This window comes from Lagenorhynchus albirostris, chromosome 8, assembly GCF_949774975.1.
Source record: "Lagenorhynchus albirostris chromosome 8, mLagAlb1.1, whole genome shotgun sequence".
NCBI classification, from domain to species: domain Eukaryota; kingdom Metazoa; phylum Chordata; class Mammalia; order Artiodactyla; family Delphinidae; genus Lagenorhynchus; species Lagenorhynchus albirostris.
This window is the reverse complement of record NC_083102.1, coordinates 103,375,292-103,399,655: the sequence shown is the minus strand read 5'-3', so window position 1 is coordinate 103,399,655 and position 24,364 is coordinate 103,375,292. Positions and strand designations below refer to the sequence as shown.

Genomic DNA, 24,364 nt, shown 5'->3' with positions numbered 1-24,364 from the left:
TTCAGAGAGCACAGAGGTCACCCCAGAGGCTCTGCGCCTGCAGCCTTGGCCCCCCACACAAGCCGCCATCCACCAAACAGGCCCACAGACAGGAGACAAGCACGGCCTCTGATCTGCGGCCCCGGGAAGGATACCCCTGGGGAGACAGGGGGAGCGGGCTCTCCCCGCAACGGCCAGAGCGCACTTTCAAACCCAGAGCCGAAGGCACGGGCAAGCCCTGGGCCCCCCAGCTTCCAACAGGGCCATCCTGCTTCTGGGAAACGGGACAGAGCCTCCACGCGGGCTGGGCACAGGTGAGACACAACTCAGGGTTGAGCGTGGAGGTCGCGTGGGCAGAAGGCGGCAGTGTGAGTGAGGACAGCACAGCAGGTGGTGTTCAGGTCTGTGACGGGCACACCACGACCCCCGTCCACCTCCCTTAGAAGGGCCAGCCACCTTTCCTGCAAAGAGGGAGCATTAACCTGAGACCCGGGGGCCCGCCTGGACATGTGCAGAAGGTAGGGTGCACAGGGGCCCCGACGGCCCGCGGCCGGACCAAGCAGGCCCGCCCAGGCCCCAAGGGATGACGCAGATGACAGCCAGAAGTCAGCTGACACCAGAAAGGGCAAGTGCAGGTCCGCAGGCCCTGTCACATGACGGCAATAAACACGAGTCAGGGGAGTGGCTGTCAACAGAAGCCAGGCTGTCAACAGAAGCCAGGACGCTAAGCAGCCCACCAGGAACCCAGGGCCCGAGTCACCATTCCACAAGCGGATCCTGCCCTCTCCCTGCCCCCGCTCTCACTCCGCTGGCCCCAAGCCCTGCCCCCGCTGCAGCAATGAAACCTTACTAGACAGAGCATTAATTAAGTCCGGCCCCTCCATCGACTGACCGGCCTGCTGGCCGGCATCACACACCTGCCCAGCCAAGCACAGGAGAAGCCAAGCGACAGGATGGGGAGATGCGGCCCACGGGCCCCAGCCCGAGCTACCGGGTACCAGCCGCGTGACCTGGGAGTTACCAGCACCTGCAAGCCTTGGTCCCCCTAAAAGAAACAGATGCCTAACCTACGCACGGGGCTTGCCCTGGTATCAGATGCAGAACAGAACACATAGAAGGTACTCAATAAATACAGCTCTGTGATACTTCAGAAGAAATCCAAGACCTCAAGCCCACACTCTTCCAGAAGTATTTAGTCCATACAAACAAAAGCATTCAGGATAGAGCAAGTCTGTCCCTCTCTCATAAGAAATGTATACTCTTAAAATCTTCATTTTTCACGGATTCTAAGACACTCCCCCATTTTAACAATTTTGAAATTTAAACACTTTCCAACCTATCCACATTTAAGGATTATACGTGATAATCTTTATTTTGAATGAAAAGTTGTCATTAAAATGGACCCTTTATCCCATGGCACTTTAGGATCAAGGAAATTCAGTGAGTGTAGAATCCCAGGACACAAACACAACGCTTCATCGCAAGGCTCTGAGGAGAGTGGGACCCGTGTGGTCCCGACAATGTGAACGCTCACATCCTCCGCAGGTACAAACGTTAAGAAAAGCACGCCTGTTACCCGGTAGGGGAAATGGCCTTGGTCTGCCTTGCTATTCTCATCTGAAAAGGGGAGCACAGGAGGGGTGGTGGGAAGATTCCTACTTAGGAAAATCCAAGTGAAGTCCTCGGCATGCCAACCAGCACACAGTTAGCGGCTTGGTTTGCCCACCTGTAAAATGCGTATCACAGAGGTATGAAGGTCCCACCTCTGAGGGTTGGTGGAGGGTAAAATCAGAGAACCCAAGTCGAGGATCCAGAAGTGCTGAATCTTCTCCCCACTGGCCGACCTCCACTGAGTGGTGAGCGACGGGTTCCATCAGGAAACGATGCAGGGTCCCCGCGGGTTCCCCCCCCCCGCCCCCCGCACCAAGCGCATGGCTGAGGTCTGTGTTTCCTCTGCTTGTCTGTCCCACCAGGGCTGGGAGTCTCCCAAGGCAGGGCTCCCTCCTCCTGCATCTTGATCCTAACATGCAGCCATGGTCGGCTCATCATTCCCAGAACACGAAGGGAATGAACAAATCTGCCACGTGACTCCCAGTGTTGAAAGAAAAGGGCGTTCAACTGATTCCACAAGTGACAGAAAATGTAAACTCGTGTGCTGTTTCCTAACATGTCACTGACCATCCAGGATTCCAATAAATAAAACCAAATGACTACAGTTTGTCACATCAGGGAGAAAATGTTTACCCAAACCAAGTCTCATCTATTTTTTTGTAATTTTAACTTTAATTATTTAGTTTTGGCTGCGCTGGCTCTTCGTTGCTGCGCGTGGGCTCTCTCTCGTTGCGGTGAGCAGGGGCTACTCTTCGTTGCGGTGCACGGGCTTCTCACTGCGGTGGCTTCCCTTGTTGTGGAGCATGGGCCCTAGGCACGTGGGCTTCAGCAGTTGTGGCACACAGGCTCAGTAGTTGTGGCTCGCAGGCTCTAGAGTGCAGGCTCAGTAGTTGTGGCGCACGGGCTTCGTTGCTCCGCGGAACATGGGATCCTCCCAAACCAGGGTTCAAACCTGTGCCCCCTGCATTGGCAGGTGGATTCTTAACCCCTGTGCCACCAGGGAAGCCCTCCTTTTGAAGTGAATTTTCTACAGTGATTTCAAAGACTTGAAAAGATTATAACCTTGAAGTGACAGAGGCATCACAAAAAAAACACTTACAAATTCTACTGCTAAATAAGAATCTACACTCTGGGCTTCCCTGGTGGCGCAGTGGTTGAGAGTCCGCCTGCCGATGCAGGGAACATGGGTTCGTGCCCCGGTCTGGGGAGATCCCACATGCCGCGGAGCGGCTGGGCCCGTGAGCCATGGCCGCTGAGCCTGCGCGTCTGGAGCCTGTGTTCCGCAACGGGAGAGGCCACAACAGTGAGAGGCCCGCGTACCACAAAAAAACAAAACAAAAAAAGAATCTACACTCTAACAAATCAGCAGCTCACGTCGTGTATCAAAATAACAGTTCCCATTTAATGAGGTTTGTTTATGCGCCAAGACAAGGCCAGGGGCTCTGCATAAGTGACTTTCATTCTCACAGTGACACTGTGAGCAAGGCACGTCCAGACAACCCAAAAGGCGTCCAGTCACGAAGAGCGTATTGTCAACGCATTCATCAGCTACCAGCTTCACTGTGCAAAACATCTCTATTAAATAGTGGCTGTTACTAAGTTCAGAAATCATCTTGAACGATTTGCGAAACTGCTTTGGGTGAAGATCCTATCCACTGGAAGAGTCTCATAGAAGTAAGTGATGCCTCATAGTGAACAGACTTGTGGTTGCCAAGGGGAAGGGGGTGGGGGAGGGATGGATTGGGAGTTTGGGGTTAGCAAATGCAAACTGTTACATATAGAATGGATAAACAACAAGGTCCTACTGTACAGCACAGGGAACTCTATTCAATATCCTGGGATAAACCATCATGGGAAAGAATATGAAAAAGAAGAATGCATATATATGTATAACTGAGTCACTTTGCTGTACAGCAGAAATTAACTCAACATTGGAAGTCAACTACACTTCAATGAAAAAAATAAATAAATAAGTGATGTCTCAACTGCTCTTGGCATCCGTCTCCTCCTACCATGACAAGTGGGAGGAACTGTCCACAAATTTCTTGAAGAAAACGAAGTCCAATGAAAATGCCTCTTTGCTCAAGTACGGGTGAAGAAGATGAGAAATGGAGAAGCCATAGGACGACTCTTTGGCTAAAAAATAAATGAGAGTGACCAACTCTGGGAATGGAATTCGATTCCAGAGAATGATCCCAAGTCCAGACCATAAGGGATGAGAGCATCCAGCTCCTTCAGACGCTGCTGAAAGATGGAGGAGCCAGATGTGAACCCAACCGAAGACCCAAAGCTGTGTGTGATTGGCAATCAAGGTCTCACGGGTGAGCTGAGCCTTGTCCCTGCTGTCCCCACGATGAGGGAGGAGAGAGGCGGACACAAGGAGGCCCACTTGGGCCTCTGTCCACCCAGAAGACTCACTGCACTAACAGATGTCCTAAAGCAGGAGGTGGTCTGCAGAGGGCCAGCCGCTGCTCAACTCTGCTGGTGAGGCCCCAAAGCAGCCACAGACGGGATGTTAACTGAAGGAACATGGCTGTGTTCCAATAAAACTTTATTTACAAAAGCAGGCAGAGGCCGGATTTGGCCCACAGGCTGTGGCTTGCCAACCCCTGCCATGCAAGGGGAGGCTCCTGGCCTGAGGGCTCAGGAATGCACAACTGAAATGGGGCCAAGGAAGCAACCTGCAGAGACGTGGGACTGAGACAGAATTTATGAAATTATCGATGGGGATGCAGGGGAAGAGGGGCTATCGCAGGAAGGCTGCTGTTTCACCCTGTATTGGCAAATGGAGTTGCAGAAGGGCAGGATCACGAGGACAGTTTCCATGACGTTTGACTTCTAATTCAAGCGGATGCGTTTTCAAATCAGAAATCAGGAAAAAAAATTATAAAAGTAGAAATAAATATTTGGATTAAATATCTGAAGATGCGCCAGTAATCTTTTTTTTCCCTCTATCAAATGTGGTTTTTATTCAACTGACAAGCACTTTTCTATAGCTGCACTTGTGGAACTTCACATGGCAAAAACAGGAGTTTTTGTCTGTATACTTTTTTTTACCTTATTAAAAATGAGACTGGTCCTAAAAATATAGGTAGAAATAAATTTAAATTCACAAAAAACTGCATTCATGAGTCTGAAGATGAGGATGGGCCTGAGGCTGTTCTGTACCTTGACCCTTGACAGGAGATTCCAGGTGCCTAGATGGCATAGACCCGGGCTTAGTTTTCCGAGGTTGGCCTCGGGCCTGGGTAAGACAAGTGGCAAAGGTGCTGGAGCCAGCTAACTCACCCTTCAGAGGGAAGGAGGCTGGGCTGGGTGTTGCCACTTTCAAGGAATCCGTTTCCCGCGTTATCACATCCTCAGGAACTAAGCTCCCTTTGGTTCCTTCCACAAAGATACCAGTCAAATAGCGTGACACCCAGGATCGGCACCTGCAGCAGTCTTAACCCAGGGAGACCGCCCGAAGCATCTGGGACGAGCGAAGCCGCTTCGTGTGAGAGAAGAGTTGACGCTCGCTGAGTTTTCCTTTCTGGCGCTCCAGCTCCGGGATGCTAGAAGCTGTGGTATCAACCTCTCCATCACTTCGACCCCTGAGGCCACGGACGGCAGCTGCAGTCTCCTCCTCCTTTTCCTCCTCTTCCACGCCACTGGTCTCCTCCAGGATCCGAGGAAGGCCACGCCTCCGCCCCAGGCCTTCCTCTGGCCCCGGTGCTCTACCTCAGGTCGCCCGGTTCGCTTGGTCAGAGCAGTTTTCAGTCTCCGGTGCCGGCCTTCAACAATCCACGTGTTTTTCCTGTAGCGGGACATACTGGCCAGACTCTTGTCAATCTCACCGATGCCGAGGGTGGAGCCACTGCACAAGGAAGGCCAGGACAGCAGCCTTCTCTTGGGGTGGCTAGGCCTGAAAAGGCTGGGTGTGCAGGCTGTCACCGAGGGCCGTCTCCTCTCCATACGACATGAGGGGCCGCGCAGGAGCTCAGACCCGCTGTCTCTCGTCAGTGGGATCTCGGACACCTTCTCCCCCAAGATCTTTAAGGACTGACAGGAACCTTAACAACCTATCTCAAGTTTCAAACCTGCAGGTTTGAATCTCAAACCTACATTCAAGCATCTCGTTTCTACATCACAGTTCAACACTTTACTCAAATGTCTGTACCTGAACTCATTCTTATTTTCTGTGTGTGTGTGTGTGTGTGTGTGTGTGTGTGTGTGTGTGTATGTGTTTCTGAAGGATAGCGAATGTTATTTTATGTATAAAAGAGAAACAAAATGTACCTCATAATAGGTACATAACCAGAACCCTGGAGGATATGGCTAGGAAATAAAAATTTTCTGGACTTGAGAAAGATGACCCAGGGTCCAGGGCGGCCCGGTCACCAAGCCCACCCCCCCGTGTACTTGAGGGACCCAGTTCCGACAGGTCGAGTCAGATTCTGCAAGATGTGAGCCATGAAGAAACTTCTTGGTTCATAGCTTTGGGGATTTTAGAACTGCAGACAGTGGGCTGTAGGCCTCCATTTATAAATCCCCAAAGACCTCTCCTTCCTAAGTGACTGAAATCCAGACCCCTCCCTGGCTCTTTAGGCCAGGTGTGCCGGCCTCTGGCCCCCGAAAAGGCTCTGCCCCAGCCCGGCCCGGGTGCTGCCCCCCAGCTCTGGGCACTCCCTCCAGGGGGGTCTCCCTGACTTCCTGGCCTCTCTCTCTCCCACTGTCGATTTTCTTTGCTTGAGAATCACGATCATTACTCACAATTATCTCATTTGACAGTTTCCCCATGACCCTCTCCCCGACTAGGAGTCAGGAGCCCCAGGAAAGCAGCTTCTGCAGAAGAGCTGCCACCCAGCGCTCACACTGCAGGTGGCACCTGGCTGGTGTTCAATCAACATCCAAGGAATTCAGGAGGAACTCCCTGGCGGTCCAGTGGTTAGGACTCCGCACTTTCACTGCTGAGGGCCCGGGTTCGATCCCCGGTCGGAGAACTAAGATCCCACAAGCTGCACCGCACAGCCAAAAAGAAAAAAAGCAAAACAAAACAAACAAACAACAAAAAAACCCCAGGAATTACAGGGAACGACTCTGGGTGGGCGATTGAGACCAGGCTGGCCCGGTGCCGGGTAACTTCCACACCCTTCTCCCAATCCCCGCAGCACTCTGACAACACCATGCACCCTTGTTCACCAGCAGGGGCACTGAGGCATCTCATGGTTTCCCCCAAGGCCAGAGAACCATGACAATATCACAGTTTAAAGGAACAGCCTAAGTCAAACACTGAAGTAGTCCACCCCCCCTCCACCAGCCCCCCATCCCATGCCCCCCACCAACCTGCTGCCTCTGTCCCTGAAGCAGGAAGCAGGGTGATTAAATGCACAAAATCCTTCTGGTGCTTCTATGTCCAGAACAAACTCGACTGAGCAGCGACTCATTGACTGAACCCTAATCCAAGCCACAGCGATGAGTGAGCAGCTAGCATGAGAACATTATTTGTACGCTGACGATCTTACAAAGAAATTCTTCTCGCTAAAAACTTGGAGATGTATCTATTTGCTGTAACTGCAGATTACTCAAGACCGAACGCGTTGTAAATCATCCCATGTTCTGAGAAATTCTGGAACTGTCGGCTGATTTTTCCAGGAACAGAGGGTGAGAGCTGCCAAGCCCGCCTGCTGGACTCTCGCAGGAGCGCAACAGTGCCTGCAAAGGCCGTGGCACGGCACGACGGAGCCCTCCCTCCCGGGGTGACAGGCTCCGCTGGCAGGGCCCGCCGTGTGTCCGCGGCCTCCTGGCTCCTGCGAAGAGCCTTGGGCAACTGGGACGGCGACTACAAACACCTAACACGTGCGCGAAGCCAGGCGCTGGCGACAGCTGGCACTCCTGCCATCCCTGCCCGGACCAGGGGAAATCTGAGATGCCAGTGGGTTGAGCTAAGAGGGCCTTGGGGTGGAACCTTCCCTACGTCCTATCTGGCCCTTACGGTTCACTCTGTGACCAGCAAAGAGGACGTTGCTCGGCTAACTTGCAGACACACTTCCCCGGGGAAGGTTTTCCCTGCAGTTCACTGATCCCATTTCCCTGGGAGCGCTGGTGCCAAGTGTGAGGCTGGCAGGCTGGGGTGACAGCCAGCCAAAGCTAAACGGTCAAGTGAGAGCTGAACCCATGACCCACAGCGGCATCATGGAGTTTCGACCGACAGGGCGAGGCAACCACGGCCTCTTTAAGACCCAGGGAATGATCACCCAGGAGGCAGAGGGCAGGACCCGGAGAACGCTCACCCACTGAACAGGCTGGGGGTCCCCAGCAAACTTCATGGCTCTGCGAAGGTTTCAGCCCCCTTGTCTCGCATGAAACCGACTGTGGCTTTGTCTCAAATCCAGAAATCACAGTGAATGCTACTCCTAATCTCCAGTCTTTCTTCCAAGACCTCTTTCTCTCTGACACCAAAAAAATTAAAAAGATACCTCTCTGCAGCCCCTATGCTATGGGCAAATTATCATCACTGCAGCTAAGCACAGACTTCACAGACGAAGGGAGAGAAAAGCAAGCTCAGGAGTGCAAATATCACATCAAGGGACTTCAAAACGTACGACTCCTGCTGGAAAAACAGAGGCCGGGAGAAAGGTGGCACAAGTGCTTCACAGGCTGCAGGGCTGAGAAGGAGAAACCAAGATTCACTTGTCAAATCCAAAGACCTAAGGATCAAACGTATCTGTCTACACCATAAAGCAAAAGTTCAAACGAAAACCTGCCACAGGAGATAAAGGACACTTACAGATGAAACTCGTCCAACAGCCCATGCAGAAGGGCTGGAGGTGAACCTGCGGTCCCACAAAGCCTGCCTGATGCTATCGGGGTGGGAAGGGCTCCACCTGTGACAGGCAGGTCACTGCTGGGCCGAGGATCTTCTCCTTCCTACTTCCTCGTCCCAGAAGCTCATGCCTCTGCTTGAAATCCCAACATTCGCCACCCTTCCCACTCACCATCTGGAGTTTCAGGGCCCTGCAGGAGACAACACAGGGCCCGCTTCATGGCAGGGAAGTGTGCACTACAATGCAAGTCTTGTAGAAAAGGATGCTGCGGTCACAGTGATGATGAGCTCTTCCAAGCAAAGCAAGGAAGGCCACGTGAAAGTGCCTGGTCTTTGCGCTGAAGGGCGCGTCCACAGCCCCACTCAGCACTTCCTCCTTGACCTGCTAGTGATGGGTGGTCAGGTTATGAGCTACATTTGTGCCCCGGCCCTGGGCCAGGCCACTGCCAGAATCCACTGCCACACTCACTCATACCTGGTAGTATGGATGGTGCAGGAAGGAGTCTGGGCCGCCCGCTAAAGCCATCGGTTCCTTCCTGCCGTCTTCAGATCGCGTGGACTGGGCCGCGGCACCTGGAACGAAGACAGACCGTGAGAAGCCCGGCCAGAGGGAAAGCCGGCCGCTCACCGGCGGCTCAGGGGCAACGCGCCTGCCAGGTGGCGCCGGACGCCACTCGGATCTTGGGGGCGCCAGGGGGCTGGCACCAACTCCAGAAGCCCGAGCAGCCCCCTGTGGGCACAGGGCCCGTGGGGCAGAGGCACTCAGAGGGGTGAGGGGGCGGCCATCCACAGTTATTAACACCCTGAAGCCTTTCTGAGACTTTGGGCAACACAGACCGCCTGAGTCCAAAGAAGCACTGTGGGGTGGTGGGGCGTTGCCGGCGTCCTCTGAGCACCATCCGTGTAAGTGCTGCCTCCACAGCCACAGCCTAGAAGGAACCACTGTCAGTGGACGTCGCACCGCCACCTACAGAGTCCAGGTGCTCCCTGCAGGCGCCATGCTGGGAACAACACTCATGGGCGGGGCCTCTGGAATGGACCTTAAGACCCGCCGCGACTCCCGGGAGGGCTGGGGCGACATCAGCTCCGTGAAGACGCACACTCGGCTCCTGCAAGGAGCCCCCGACAGGCAGGGAAGGGAGGTCCTGTCTTCCTCCTGAATCTCCTGGGGTACAACCACACACCTGATCTGTACGAGACAGTCAGCGAGAGTTTCGGAGCCGACCCCAACAAACGCCACCTCCCGCAAAATGCAGAGGACTGGGGCAGGGGTGGGCGGCACAGCACCCTGGTCCGGACTGGACACAAAAAACGCCACGCCTGACACTCACAGACAAGACCACCTATGATGTGACCTTCTCCAAGAGAAGAGCCCCCTTGTCTGCCACACACACACACACACACACACACACACACACACACACACACACACACACACACACACACACACACACACACCATTCCTCTCTCAGAAATCACCGGAATTAAGAACATTTTCAGGAACGGTGGCAACAGCCATTAACATTCTCTGTCATAATCCACCCCAGAGGCATCCTGGACCCTCGGCCCTGAACAATTCATGACTCCTGACCATGCAAGGCTTTCTCCAGCCTCTGCACCCATAGGCTTTGTTCTCAACTCCATCAGCAGCTAAGTCCTGCTACCCGGTAGGAATGAGCTCAGGGATCACCTCCTCCAGGAAGCCCCCCTGAATTGCCCCTCACCAATCACCACCACCCACGATAGCTCAGTCAGTGTCCACTCTGGGCTCACACCCATCCTTCCATCTGCCACACTGAGCTGCAGATGCCCCTTCTTGGTCTCACTCCCCACAGATGAACCCTGTGCTCCCTGGTAACAGAACTCTCTCCGTGGCAGCCCCCAGCCTCACTCTCAGGAAGCACCGGCGGAGAGACACCGCCTGGCTCTTCAGGGCCTGTGTCCACGCAGGCAGGGTTCACAAAGGGGGCTCAGGGGGCCCTCAGCATCACCCTGTCAGAGGGGAGAAAACCAGACAGCAACAAGGGCCACCTGCCACATCCAGGGCTACCTGGAGGGACACCCTCCGCCCCTACGGGGACAGGTGGGCGTCCAGTGTCCCCTCCAAGGGGACGGCTCACCCCTGAGGCTGCGTTTCAGCGAACAGTAACCAGAGCCTCGATGATGCGTGAACCGGGAAACAGAGCTGAGAAGGTGTTTCCCAATCTTACCCTCCGGGGCCTGTAAAGGCTTATTTCCCTGAAGTAGCTTTACTATGAGAAAAATAAGAGAAATTGAGAAAATGGTTCACTTCTCTCAATGAAAGAATAGAAAACCCAGGAAAAATGGGACTGGAAGAAACACTACAGACAAGGACCTGCTCAGGACAAGACGAACCGATGCTGGTTCCAGCAGAACCAACACTGCGGGGAACTAAATCCACGGGAGAGAAATTCCAGAAGCACCGCAAACAGCCCACAGAGAGGATGAGCTAAAGCACAATGGCACAATGTGACATGCAGGACGCAGAGGACAGACCGGGAAAGACCAGAAATCGTCACGGGACAGGGCTCCTCACATGTCAGATTTCTCCCTCAACTCACATCACAGGCTCAGTTTTCTAGAACTCAGAAATAAAAGACTCACAGAAGCTTCTCTGAGGAAAACTGAAAGACTTAGGTAGGGCATAAAATTGGGGATACTAATTCCACCAAACATGATTGCAAAAATAATCAAGGTCAGATCCAGTTATGGGCTGAACTGTGTCCCCTTCACCCCGCCCCAAACTCATATGTTGAAGCCCCAACCTCCAGGACCTCAGAATGTGGCCATATTTGAAGGTAGGGTCTTCAAAGCAGTAATCAAGGCAAAATGAGACATTACCATGAGTCCTGATCGAACGTAAGAGATGAGGACACAGACACACACAGAGGGACGACCACGTGAGGACCCGGGGAGAAGACGGCCATCCACACGCCCAGGAGAGAGGCCTCAGGAGGGACCAGCCCTGCCCACACCTTGACCTCAGACTTCTGGCCTCCAGAGCTATGGGAAAATAAATTTCTGTTGTTTAAGCCGCCCAGTCTATGATACTTTATTATGGGGGTCCTAGAAAACTAATACAGACCCCAAATTATTAAAACACTACCAAACTGTCCTCACAGCTAAAAGGAGCAGAAGCATTTACTGTCACCCAGTTATGTCTTCTGCGAGGTCTCTGGGACTCTTTAAGTCACCCGCACAGAAACACAAGGACGGCCCGTGAGAGGCCGCTGGGCTGCAGAGACCTGGCAATGGTAACAAGATGGCGGAGGTGCTTTGTCCCCACGGCAGGATGGGTGAGGCTGGTGGCCTCCCTGCAGCCTCTGCAGGACCGGCAGCCCCCAGGCCTTCAGGCTCCTCTAGCCCTGAGGCCACTCGCCCCCGTGGCAGTTTAGTCTCCTGTGTCCGTCTGTCCACACTCTACCACCCAGCCCTTTAACCAGACACCAGTGGGGGGTTGCTCCGAAGGCATTCTGTAGAAGTGGAAACATCTGCAGACACGGGACTTAAAATGAGTCCCCTCCACGGTGGGGGTGGGCCTCATGCCATCAGCTGGAGGCCTTAAGAGCAAAGATGGAGGTTTCCTGGAGAAGAAGGAATCTGGCCTCAAGGCTGTAGCAAACTCCTGCCCCACGGATCCCAGACTTGCCGGCCTCACCCTCACTGGAGCCGATTCCTTAAAATAAATCTCTGAATACACACACACATTAACATCCCAACCACTAGCTGTAAGATCCCAGGATCACGCCACGATGCCCCGTAGGCCTCCCCACCGCAAACACACGGCCGCGTGGGTCTGACGACTCTATGGGCCACTGCCCAGCACCCGCCACGTCCTCGCCACCCCCCAGCCCTTTCAACAAACACGCCTCCTGCCTTCCACCCTCACTGTGGCCGCGCTTTCCTGGGGGTGCTGTTTTTCTCCCCTTCACCTCACTCCCAATGGCCTGGGGGAGGGGTCAGTGTGCTCCAGGCCCCTCCTTTCTGCACAGAGGACAGCCCCCCTGGCCCCTCAGGATCCTCTCTGTGCCCCTCCCATCAGGCTGTCCCACGTCCCCACCTCCCCTGCTGTCACTGCCCTGTCCCCCGCTCACCCGTGCATCCTGCTTGCCCTATCTCGCACGCCCTCAGGAACTCCTGGATGTAGGCGACGTATGGAGACGTACTGTTTATTTTCCCCTGGAAGCTGCAAATTTAATGGAGGTTAAGAGTGCCGAAAATATTTAAATATGCCAGTTTTACCACCTAAATATCACCTTTGAAAGTACTGAGTCGGCCAATAAGTTCGTTCGGGTTTTTCTGCGGCTACGGAAAAACCCGAACGAACTTTTTGGCCGACCCAATATTTGCCAGATGTGGTTGCTTCCCAGCCAGAAAAATACATATCCCATAAGCCCTGTTGAGCAGGTTCTCTGGGAAAAGAAAACTACCGTTAGACACAGCAAAAGGTTTGGATTAATTGGCCTCTAATAAGATAGATCAAACCCAAAGCTAACATCACATTCAATGATGAGAGATGGAAAGCTTTTCCCTCCAAGATCACAAACAAGGAAGGTGAGGATGATCCTTTCGCCACTTCTACTGAACAAAGGATAGGAAGTTCTGGCCAGAGAAATCAAGCAAGAAAAAGAAATAAACTACATCCACATGGGAAAAGAAGAACTAAAGTTATCTCTGTTCTCATGACATGATCTTATCTGTAGAAAACCCTAAAATTTACAAACACACACACACACACACACACACCCTAGAGCTTAATAAATAAAGTCATCAAATCTATAGGATACAAAAGTCAACATGCAAAAATCAGGTGTGTTTCCAAATACTAACAATGAAAAATCTGAAAAGGAAATTAAGAAAACAACTCCATTCAAAATAGCATCAAAAATAATAATTAAGAATAAATTTAACCAAGGCAGCAAAAGACTTGTGCACCAATTACCAAATGTTGCTATAAGAACATAAATAAGCTATAAGGCAAATATTATGTATTCATGGGTTGAAATATTTAATATTGTTAAGATGATTAATACTATCCAAAGCATTTAATAGATTCCATGTAATCCCTATCAAAGGCCCACTGGCATTTTTTGCAGAAATCGATATAATGTTTCTAAAATTCATAAGGATTCTCATGGGACCCCAAATAGCCAAACACATCTTGAAAAAGAAAAGCAAAGTTGGAGGACTCACATTTCTTGACTTCAGAACTTACTACAAGACTATGGTAATCAAGACAGTGTGATACTGGCATAAGGACAGACATAGACTAATGGAACAGAACAGAGAGCCCAGAAATAAACCCTCACACATGGTGGACTGATTTTTAACAAAGGTCCCGAGACCATTCACTGGGCAACAGGACAGTCTTTTCAACAAGTGGTTCTGGGAAACTGGATATCCACATGCAAAAGAATAAAGCTGGACTCTTACTTTACCCTACAAACAAAAAGTAACTAAAAATGGATTAAAGACCTAAATGTAGAGTTAAAACTATAAAACGTACGGAAAATTTTTCATGATACTGGATTTGACAATGATTTCGAGGATACGACACCAAAAACACAGGCAACAAAAGAGAAAAACATATAAACTGAACTTCATCCAACTTAAAAAATGTGTGCATCAAAGGACACTCTGAAGAGAGTGAAAAGACCCACAGAAAGGGACAAAATAGTTACAAATCATATATCTGATAAGGGCTTAATAGCCAGAATAAATAAAGATCTCCTGCAGCTCAACAACAAAAAAGCAAAAAACCAAATTCAGAAATGGGCAAAGGACTTGACACTTCTCCAAAGAAGATACACAGATGATCCACAAGCATGAAAAGACTCTCAATATCACTAGTCATTAGGGAAATGCAGATCGAATCACAATGAGACACCAGGAAAATAATAAGTATGGTGAGGATGCAGAGAAATTGGAACCCTTCTGCATTGCTGGTGAGGATGGAAGGTGCAGCCTCTGTAAAAACTGGCATGACAATTCCTCAAAGAATTAAACACAGAATTAACGCAAGTTCCAGCAATTCTATTTCTAGATATACACCCAAAAGAATCGGAAGCAAGAACTCAAACAAGTACCTGTACACGCATGTTCATAGCAGCACTGTTTACAACAGCCGAAAGGTGGAACTAAACCCAGTGTCCGTCGCCAGATGAATGCATAAGCAACATGTACTATAAACAAACAATGGACTATTATTCAGCCTTGAAAAGAAATGGAATTTGGATACACGCCACCACATGGATGGACCTTAAAGACGAACAATGCTAAGTGAAATAAACCAATCACAAAAGGACAAATACTGTATGATCTTACTTGTATGAGGTACCTAGTTTAGAGACAAAAAGTAGAATAAAGGTTACCAGGGTCTGGGACGTGGGGGGTTTGTTTAATGGGCACAGAATTTCCGTTTGGGATGATGAAGCAGTTCTGGAAATAAACAGCAGTGATGTTTACACAGCTTTATGAACATAATTCCACTGAGCTGCACACTCAAAATGGTTAAAATGGCAAATTTTATGTTTTGTATATTTTATCCCCATGTTTAAAAAAATTATTGATAAGTTGGCTATTCAGTGAGCTTCCTTTAATAAAATTGACAACTTTCACTAATTTTTATAACACAACCATGAGAGTAGGCAGAATTTCTTAGGGTGCTAACGCTCAGAGACGTATAAAGAAGTGATTCCAAATATAGCTTTTGTTTATTCAAGCTTTTCCATTTTGATGTATCTTGACCCTTTCTCAGTTCTGTGACTCTGTGTAACCCACTTGTCTAGGAGGTGAAATTGAACCCATCCATCAAGTCCTGCATAAAAATTATCTCATAATTTGTCACCCACACCTGACAAAGACTAAAAGCTCTATCATTATCCTGTTCTCATGGAGACTAAAAAACCTGTACCCACTCTGGACAGAAAACCTCACTTCTTTTTTTTAGTTGAAATATAGCTGATTTACAATCTTGTGTTAATTTCTGCTGTACAGCAAAGTGACACAGTTACATACATATATACATTCTTCTTCATATTCTTTTCCATTAGGGTTTATCGCAGGATATTGAATATACTTCCCTGTGCTGTACAGTAGGACCTTGTTGTTTATCTATGTAACAGTTGGCATCTGCTAACCCCAAACTCCCAACCCATTCCCTCTCCCAGCCCCCTCCCTGTAGCAACCACCAGTCTGTTCTCTATGTCTGTGAGTCCGAGGAAACCTTACTTCTAAATGCCCTACAACAGTACAGAGGTAATGACACACTGTGCTACTTTAACGAGGTTAAATTGTAAATCATCCGTGGATTTAACAAAAATGGTGTGCTCCATACAGATACTGAGGAACAGTTTCCAAAGCAGGTCAATATTGCAACTTTCTATCTACGGTGATAAAAGGGATTCTCATTAACATGCGTAGAATGACGAAGAAATTGTACCCATCACTACTGTCTCTTTCATTCCTTTGATTCAAGGGGCTCATCGCTAAGTTCCGCTTGCTGTCTTATTTCCATACGTCCCTTTACTTCTGAAAGTTCAGTCCTCCTGCGCGTGAATTCCAATCTAAATAATGTATGGCCCATTTCAACTGAGTTTTGAACTTGTGATAAAAATTTAAATAATCTTCTTCATAAAGTTTGCCCTGTTCTCCTTATTGGACTGTAGTTCAGAAACACAGTTCAGGCAAAGTCAAAAGTTTGCTGATTCTAGAGTCAACATTTTTCTTAACACTGTCAATATTTACACTTCTGGACCCAGCAGCTGAACTTGAACATGCCTTTGTTCTTTTCATGTTTATGTGGTTTTCTTTTTTTTTCACTTTAAGGGCAATGTGTACTAAATTAAAATGGTACAATTGTCATAAACTTGAAAAGTGCTGCACTCAACAACCCTTTTTCTGAAAAGTACGTGGGGCGTTCCTCCCTGGAACCCTGCAGACTCAGGCTGACGCAGATGACGTGCTTATTCGTGCCTTTCACATCACGACCGGCTACAGATGACACTCACGGTGGATTTCAGCTGTTCAGCACCCCGCCTGCCGTGAGGGTGACTCTGATGAGAAGGCTGACTGTGGTGGACGCAGCGGGTGCCCGGGTGGGTCCTGCAGCCTCCCCGTGACCCCGGCTCAGCGAGTGCGAAGACTACACGCAGCCTGCCCCAATCCATCCCCTTCTGCTCTGCTCTCCTCGTTAAAGGTGTTTTCGTGACCTACGGACTTGATTTCCAGGAACAACAATGGGTTGCGACCCACAGTGTGAAAACAGGGTCAGGCTGGGGCCTGCAGTCCACGCCCACCTCCAGGTTTATGGGCTGTCCTCCTGCAGCCTGGAGGCTGCTGCCCACTGGCCTGTCCATCCCCACACTGCCCCCTGCTTTCCAGGCACCTGCTCCAGACTGGTCCCTGTGCCCACCTCCATCTCTGACCCACTCTAGAAAAACACGACGCCTCTGCTTAAGGCAACCAGCCATGCCCAGGACCCCCTGAATCCCAGACTGTGTGAATGGGCCCTTTCTGTTTTCAGGTAACCACATATCCAAAATGTACATTTAATACTGCTGAGAAACTCCGCTCCACTTCCTCAGGAAATGTTCTTTGTGCTCCCCAGAGCGTCTGTTTCATTCTTTCTCTTCTCTCCCCGCAAACGCCGCCCACCTTTTGATGCCTGCCACACCCAGACAGCACGTAGTAGGGCCTCAAGAAGCATCTGCCAACTAATAAGGCTAAACGGTATCACAGTATAATAAACAATGTGTAATAAATAATGTATAACATATAACGTATAATAGCATAAAACTAAATAGTACAATTGTTGGTGAACAGGTTAAATAATAAAATTTAGTTTAAAAATTAAATACTGTGGTCATTTCATAATAAACTTAAATAATTACACTGTACAACTTAAACTTATACAGTTTTGTATGTCAATTATATCTCAATAAAACTGGAAAAAATTAACAAAAAATTTTTAAAAGAAAAAACAAAAAAATTAAAAGAGAAGTTTCAAATCTTAAAGTGAATCCCTGTAGGATTTGTTAAAAAGAAATCTGTGCCTTTCATAAAAGGCAGAGATCCTGCCCCTTACTAGGGAAAATATAACTGCAATGTTCACGATATTTTAAGATAATCACTTGCAGAACTGAAAGCAGAATACTTGTCTTTTCAATCATAATAAGAGGATAAAAATAAACTAGTAATACTTGAAACATCAAAGGGAAAATAGAAAACAGGCAGATGAAGAAGCATTCAAAGCAGAAAAAACTGGTTCAGAAGATGGATGACATATGGAGCAATAAATGTCAACTGTCTAATTCCCTTCTTCTGAAAATGATATTCAAAAATATGCCGATGGGCTTCCCTGGTGGCGCAAGTGGTTGAGAGTCCGACTGCCGATGCAGGGCACACGGGTTCGTGCCCCGGTCCGGGAAGATCCCACATGCCGCGGAGCGGCTGAGCCCGTGAGCCATGGCCCCTGAGCCTGCGCGTCCGGAGCCTGTGCTCCGCAACGGGAGAGGCCGCAACAGTGAGAGGCCCGCGTACCGCAAAAAAAAAAAAAAAAAATGCCGATGTAAAACAAAATACCCAAAGCAAAGTGAAATAGAAAAGCTTTAAAAAGAGAGCTAGAAAAGGGAGAGACAGAGGCAGAACAGGCAAAGATACAAGAACACACGCTCAAACACAACAATAACAGTGGCGGCAATAATAGAAAAGTCTCATTAAAACAAAGAAACACTAATCCACACAGATAAAAGTGTAATTAGTAATGAGCAAAAGCAGTATTAGGTCTTCCCCCTCCAGATAACAAATCAACACTATAAACGAATCTTCAATTATAAAAGTGGATGCTGTGCTTCCGTAAAAAGTTTACACTAAAAGCAAACCAACCAACCAAAACCCTAAGACCTCCAAGGAGGAAGTGAGAAAGAGCGTTTGTTGTTGGACACTTGTGCTCATCACTGAGGGCAAAGGAAGGAAGCAAAGTGGGATCAAAAGAATGCACAACACCCTGCAATGGTGAGACAGAATTAATGAATAGGCATGAAAAGTGCACACGTGCAAATATTTACAAACACCTGTGAAATGATTTTAAAAAATACTAAGCCACAAAGAATATCAGTGCCTCTTGCTAACACATAAAGATCTCCGAGCTAAGAAACACCTGTGCTGAGCCCCTCCCCCCTGTGACATGAAGGCACAGACCCGATTCCACGGGTGCCAGGGTGGACACAGGGACAGCCGGCCACTGTGCCAACCCGCCCTGAGCCACAGCCAAACACAACACAGCTAGAAATTAAAAGCATCTGTGTAAAAAGCAACAAGTCAGCCACTTGAAAATCAAAAACAAGCACTGGCCTAAATAGCTGGTCCAAGGAGAAAATTAATACAATAACCGTCTCTGGACAGTTAGGTCAATGAGCACCGTCCCTCGTGGAGAGAGGTAACACAAAGCAAGAGAAATGACAGGAGAACACATAAGGCCATGACTCCTGCACCGTCTACAAAGGGAAAAAGAAATTATATAAACAATGTGAATCCAGCCTTGAACCAGAAGGAAGGAAATCTGGTCAAAAACAAACCAGAAAGCAAAACATAACAAAGTTTATGAAAATCCAAGAAAGATAATAAAAGACAAAATTCTTAAAAATACACTTTAAAAACCCACCAATACAAGAAATTTTAATTAAGAAAAGGAATATAATGATTTTTTTTCATCATATGGTAATTTTATGGGCATTAGTAAAGAAAGAAATCTGGTAATTTCTATGAAATTATAACTTTCATTAGAAATATATACCAAAATCAGAATAAACTAAAAAATAAATCTTACGATCAAATTGAGTAAAGCCCACCCTCCTGGGCTTCCCTGGTGGTGCAGTGGTTGAGAGTCCGCCTGCCGATGCAGGGGACACAGGTTCGTGTCCCGGTCCGGGAAGATCCCACATGCCGTGGAGCGGCTGGGCCCGTGAGCCATGGCCGCTGAGCCTGTGCGTCTGGAGCCTGTGCTCCGCAACGGGAGAGGCCACAACAGTGAGAGGCCCGCATACCGCAAAAAAAAACCAACCCACCCTCCTTCCACCTATATATTTCCAATATAAAGAAAACCATGTACTTGTTTAGACCAGGCCCTGGGCTAACTGTGTCTATGGATTTGTGTGTGTATGATTCCCACTGTTTACAAGAGGAAATGAGGCAGGATGGGCAGGACTGAGGAAGGTAGGAGAGCTCAGTCCAGAAGTCCACTCCCTTAACCAGAACCCAACAGTCCTATGGTTTTCAGATTATGAACAGACAGCACAGGTATCACCTGGGAACTTGTTAAAATACAAATTTCAGCCCAGACCTGGGCCTACTAAATCAGAGACTTTGGGGATGAGGGCTGCAAAGCAACATGTTTTTCAGGACTGTCAGGCGATACACTCGGGCCGACCCGGCGCCCACCACTGGGCTGCGCAGCAAATCCATTCCGGGAGTTTTTAAAACTCCAATTACCTGGGCTGGACCCCAGACCAGTGAAAACAAGATCTTGAATTGGGAGAAGGGGCGTTGTTTTAAGCTCCTCGGGCGCTTCTGATGTTGAGAACCACCGCTCTCATCTTTTTCTTTTACAACTATTATTCCTTTTTTTTATGATGTTGGCAAGGGGAAAAAATGGAAGAAAAGTGCAACAAAGCTTTGAAGAATCACGCCTCTCCTTCTGGGGGGTGGGTTGGGGGGACCCTACAACTACAAAGCTGTTTGAAGTGAAAAATACACTCAGCTTTCAAAATGGCCATAACTGAACGCTAAGGGCTAGACTCCCAACTGGAAGCTTGTGCCCCGTCTGTTTTTGCCTTTGAAAAATCTATTATTTTTTCCTATGCAAATATAAAGAATCCCTTTTAGAAGGCCGGTTTTCGCCTTTCTCCATCAGGCATTGGTGGAAGGGCAGGGGGAGGGGGTGCAGGTTAAACAGCCATCAGAACTACCTGCAGCAAAGAATGACCCCATCATGCAAACTGTGTGTCCTTAGGGACCAGGGTCTAACTCTGACCACGTGTGCGAGCAGGACCTAGGACTGCACATCTCAGCGCTTGGAGAGACTTGTTTGAAATATGCTATTTGAACTGTATGATCTCACTTACACCTAGACTCTAAGAAACACAACAAGCTAGTGACTATAACAAAACAGAAGCAGACTCACAGATTCAGGGAACAAACTAGTGGTTACCAGTGGGGTCAGGGGGCAAGGTAGGGGATTAAGAGACACAAGCTACTGAGTATAAAATAAATAAGCTACAAGGATGCATTGTACCACACGGGGAATAAAGCCAATACAGACCCTCAGCCAGGGCACTGGACTTCTGAGACACGTCCCCACCTCTGAAGCAGGGGCGTGCGGGCACGGAGGCTGTGTGTCGGGCACGAGACGGGATCGCTAAGCCCATGCTCAGACGAGGTGGCACCACTGGATGACGTCAGGAGACAAGGGAGGGAGGACCGCCACAGAGGATGGGCAGGCTGCACAGGGCAGAAGACCTGGGGACAGCACTGGACACAGAATCACAGGGACCACACACTGTCCTGCTCACGCCCACGTCTGCAGAGACAAGGAGGACACCCGCCTGCCTTGGGTAAATGTGTGCCCTGGACAAGGTGAAACCCACACGGGCGCAGTGAAACCTAGACCACTCTGACACCTGTGAGCGTGGCCATCCCAGTGTCGCAGATGAGGGCACAGGCTCTGAGATGCTGGGTGACCTGCCCAGGGCCACACAGTGACACAGGACCTCACGGACGGGGAACCACTGAGGGCCTGAGAGTCAGAGCAAAGGATGGATGGGGTGCCCCCCAACATTATGGGATCCTGCCCGTGCACGACCAGGGGACCTTGGAGGAGGGAGGATGGGGCAAGAAGAAAAGCCATTATAATTTAAAATGTGGATTACTCCCTAACTATCTCTGTCTGACTTACTTCACTCAGTATGGCAATCTCTAGGTCCATCCATGTTGCTGCAAATGGCATCATTTCATTCTTTTTAATGGCTGAGTAATACTCCATTGTATACAATATATATATATATGTACCACATCTTCTTTATCCATTCCTCTGTTGATGGACACTTAGGTTGCTTCCACGTCCTGGCTATTGTAAATAGTGCTGCAATGAACACTGGGGTGCATGTATCCTTTTGGACCATGTTTCTCTCCAGATAGTTTGGGAATGACATGTACACACTGCTGTATTTAAAATGAATAACCAACAAGGACCTACTGTGTAGCACAGGGAGCTCTGCTCAGTATTATGTAACAACCTAAATGGGAAAATAATCTGAAAAAGAATAGATACATGTGTGTGTATAAGTGAATCACTTCGCTGTACACCTGAAACTACCACAACATTGTTCATCAACTATACTCCAATATAAAATAAAAAGTTTAAAATTTTTTTTTTAATTTTTAAAAATGTAGATAACTTACATACAGAACTAAAATTGGGGTCCTTTGAAAAGAACTTATCTTCTCTTATATATATATATTTTTTTAATTCATTAGTGTTTTGTTTTCACTATTGACATCATCACTTATAATCCCTGATTCTTGAGGTTCATGAATCGCTATAAATTACTGACTGCCTCTGGGTAACTTCCAAGGGACAGATCTTTGCATGTTAAAATTATAAAACAAGAAACAGAAATTAAGAAACTAAATCAATTAAGTCAAAAAGGGGAAGGACTCCCCCGGCAGTCCAGTGGTTAGGACTCAGCGCTTTTCACTGCCGTGGCCCCAGGTTCAATCCCTGGTCGGGGAACTAAGATCCTACAAGCCTCACAGCGTAGCCAAAAAACAAAAAACGGAGGGGGGACGAGCAAGATGCCACCCACATTGCCAGCCACACCACCCACCGTCCCAGAAGCACAATCTTCACGTGGGAATAAGTGACGTTAACACCAGTGGGAAACAGAACACTCAGATGTGTCCTTGCTGCCTACAAATCTGATTGCGTAATTCTTGAGAAAGTGGTTCAAACTTCATCAGAAAAACCCAGGATGCTCTATAAAACAGCCCTTGGTTTTAAATACTTTACAAAATATATATACTCCAAAATCCTTCCAATCAACACCTAAGAGGAAAGCACTGTCACTACAATAAAACACAGACCACTGACTAGAGACTTCTTTTCTCCTAAAGAAAACTTGAAAAAAAGCCCCAAGAGGTTATATCTAAATCACACTTCCCAGATTCTGGACTGAGGTCTCTCGTTAAATTACAAAATACTGAAGATGGTGGCATCAGATCTTCTTAATTTCATTCTTTCAGTGAATCTCATAAAAGGCCTGAGCTTCCCTCTCTTCCCAGCCAGCCGCGAGCCCAGTGCTGGAGCTGGGAGAGCGTCAGGTGCCTTGAGGACGGACGTGGGCACCTGCACCCACACGCCCAATGGGAGCAAACGAGCGGCTGCACCGTAAAGCTGACCATGATGGCAAAATGCTGGAAACATCCTCGCAGCCTAAAAACACCAAGCTGCTTGGATTACAAATACTGATGTGGCAACAAAAAACAAGGTGCAGTAAAATGCTCTGCACTTAAAAGCTTTTGCACAGCAAAGGAAACTATAAACAAAACGAAAAGACAGCCTAAGGACTGGGAGAAAACATCTGTCAAAGATGAGACTTACAAGGGATTAATCTCCAAAATATACAAACAAGTCACACAGCTCAATACCAAAAAAAAAAAAACAACCCAATCAAAAAATGGGCAGAAGATCTAAAGAGACATTTTTCCAAAGAAGACATACAGATGGCCAAAGGCTCATGAAAAGATGTTCAACATCACTCATTATTAGAGAAATGCAAATCAAAGCTACAATGAGATATCACCTCATACAGGTCAGAATGGCCATTATCAAAAAATCTACAAATGATAAATTCTGGAGAGGGTGTGGAGAAAAGGGAACCCTCCTACACTGTTGATGGGAATGTGAACTGATACAGCCACTACGGAGAACAGAATGGAGGTTCCTCAAAAAACTAAAAACAGAGCTACCATATGATCCAGCAATACTACTTCTGGGCATTTATCTGGTGAAAACCATACTTTGGAAAGATACGTGCACTCCAATGTTCACTGCAGCACTATTCACAACAGCCGAAACATGGAAGCAACCTAAATGTCCATCGACAGATGAATGGATAAAGAAGATGTGGTACATATATACAATGGAATATTAGCCATTAAAAAGAATGAAATAATGCCCTTTGCAGCAATATGGATGGATCTAGAGATTGTCATACTGAGTAAAGTGAGTCAGACAGAGAAAGACAAACATCATATGATATTGCTTATATGTGGAATATGAAAAAAGGTACAAATGAACTTATTTACAAAACAGGAAGAGACTCACAGACATAGAAAACAAACTTACGGTTACCAATGGGGAAGAGAGGCGGGGAGGGATAAATTAGGAGTTTGGGATTAACAGATACATACTATTATATTTAAAAGATAAACAACAAGGACCTACTGTATAGCACAGGGAACTATATTCAATATCTTATAATTAACTATAATGAAAAAGAATCTGAAAAAGAATCTGAAAAAGAATATATATATATATATATAACTGAATTACTCTGCTATACACCTGAAACTAACACAAGATTGTAAATCAACTATACTGCAATTAAAAATAAACAAACAAATAAACAAGATGGTTCCCTAGGCAGGTGCCCCAAGGTATCGGGGGCGACGTGGAGCAGAGAAGAGAAAACAGAGGGTCAGCACTCCTGCCACTGGGGTAGCAGAGACCTCTCAGGAGAGTACTGACAGCCAGCAGCAGGGCAGCCCTTGGGGGCAGGGGCTTACTTTCCCCCGCAAGACCCTTTGGACCCGTAAAATGTTGCACTAAGTCCCTGAATCACCTACCCCCCAAAAAAGTGAGCTCGATAGCTGTATTTTAATTCTTAGAAGAAC

At 48.1% G+C, this 24,364-nt stretch overlaps 1 protein-coding gene across 5 annotated transcripts in view; it reads right to left on the bottom strand.

Moving 5' to 3' along the window:
• The window catches only part of GRB10 (growth factor receptor bound protein 10), a 196,562-nt gene that overhangs the window by 122,422 nt on the left and 49,776 nt on the right, over window positions 1-24,364 (bottom strand). For 4 of the 5 annotated variants that reach the window (XM_060157514.1, XM_060157512.1, XM_060157515.1 and 1 more), the window contains exon 3: window positions 8,868-8,965. In XM_060157514.1, coding sequence (XP_060013497.1) covers window positions 8,868-8,918 — 51 coding nt within the window. In that variant the 5' untranslated portion in view covers window positions 8,919-8,965. Of the gene's footprint in view, window positions 1-8,564; window positions 8,777-8,867; window positions 8,966-24,364 lie in introns of those variants that run through there. The other variant, XM_060157516.1, reaches the window with a different exon arrangement.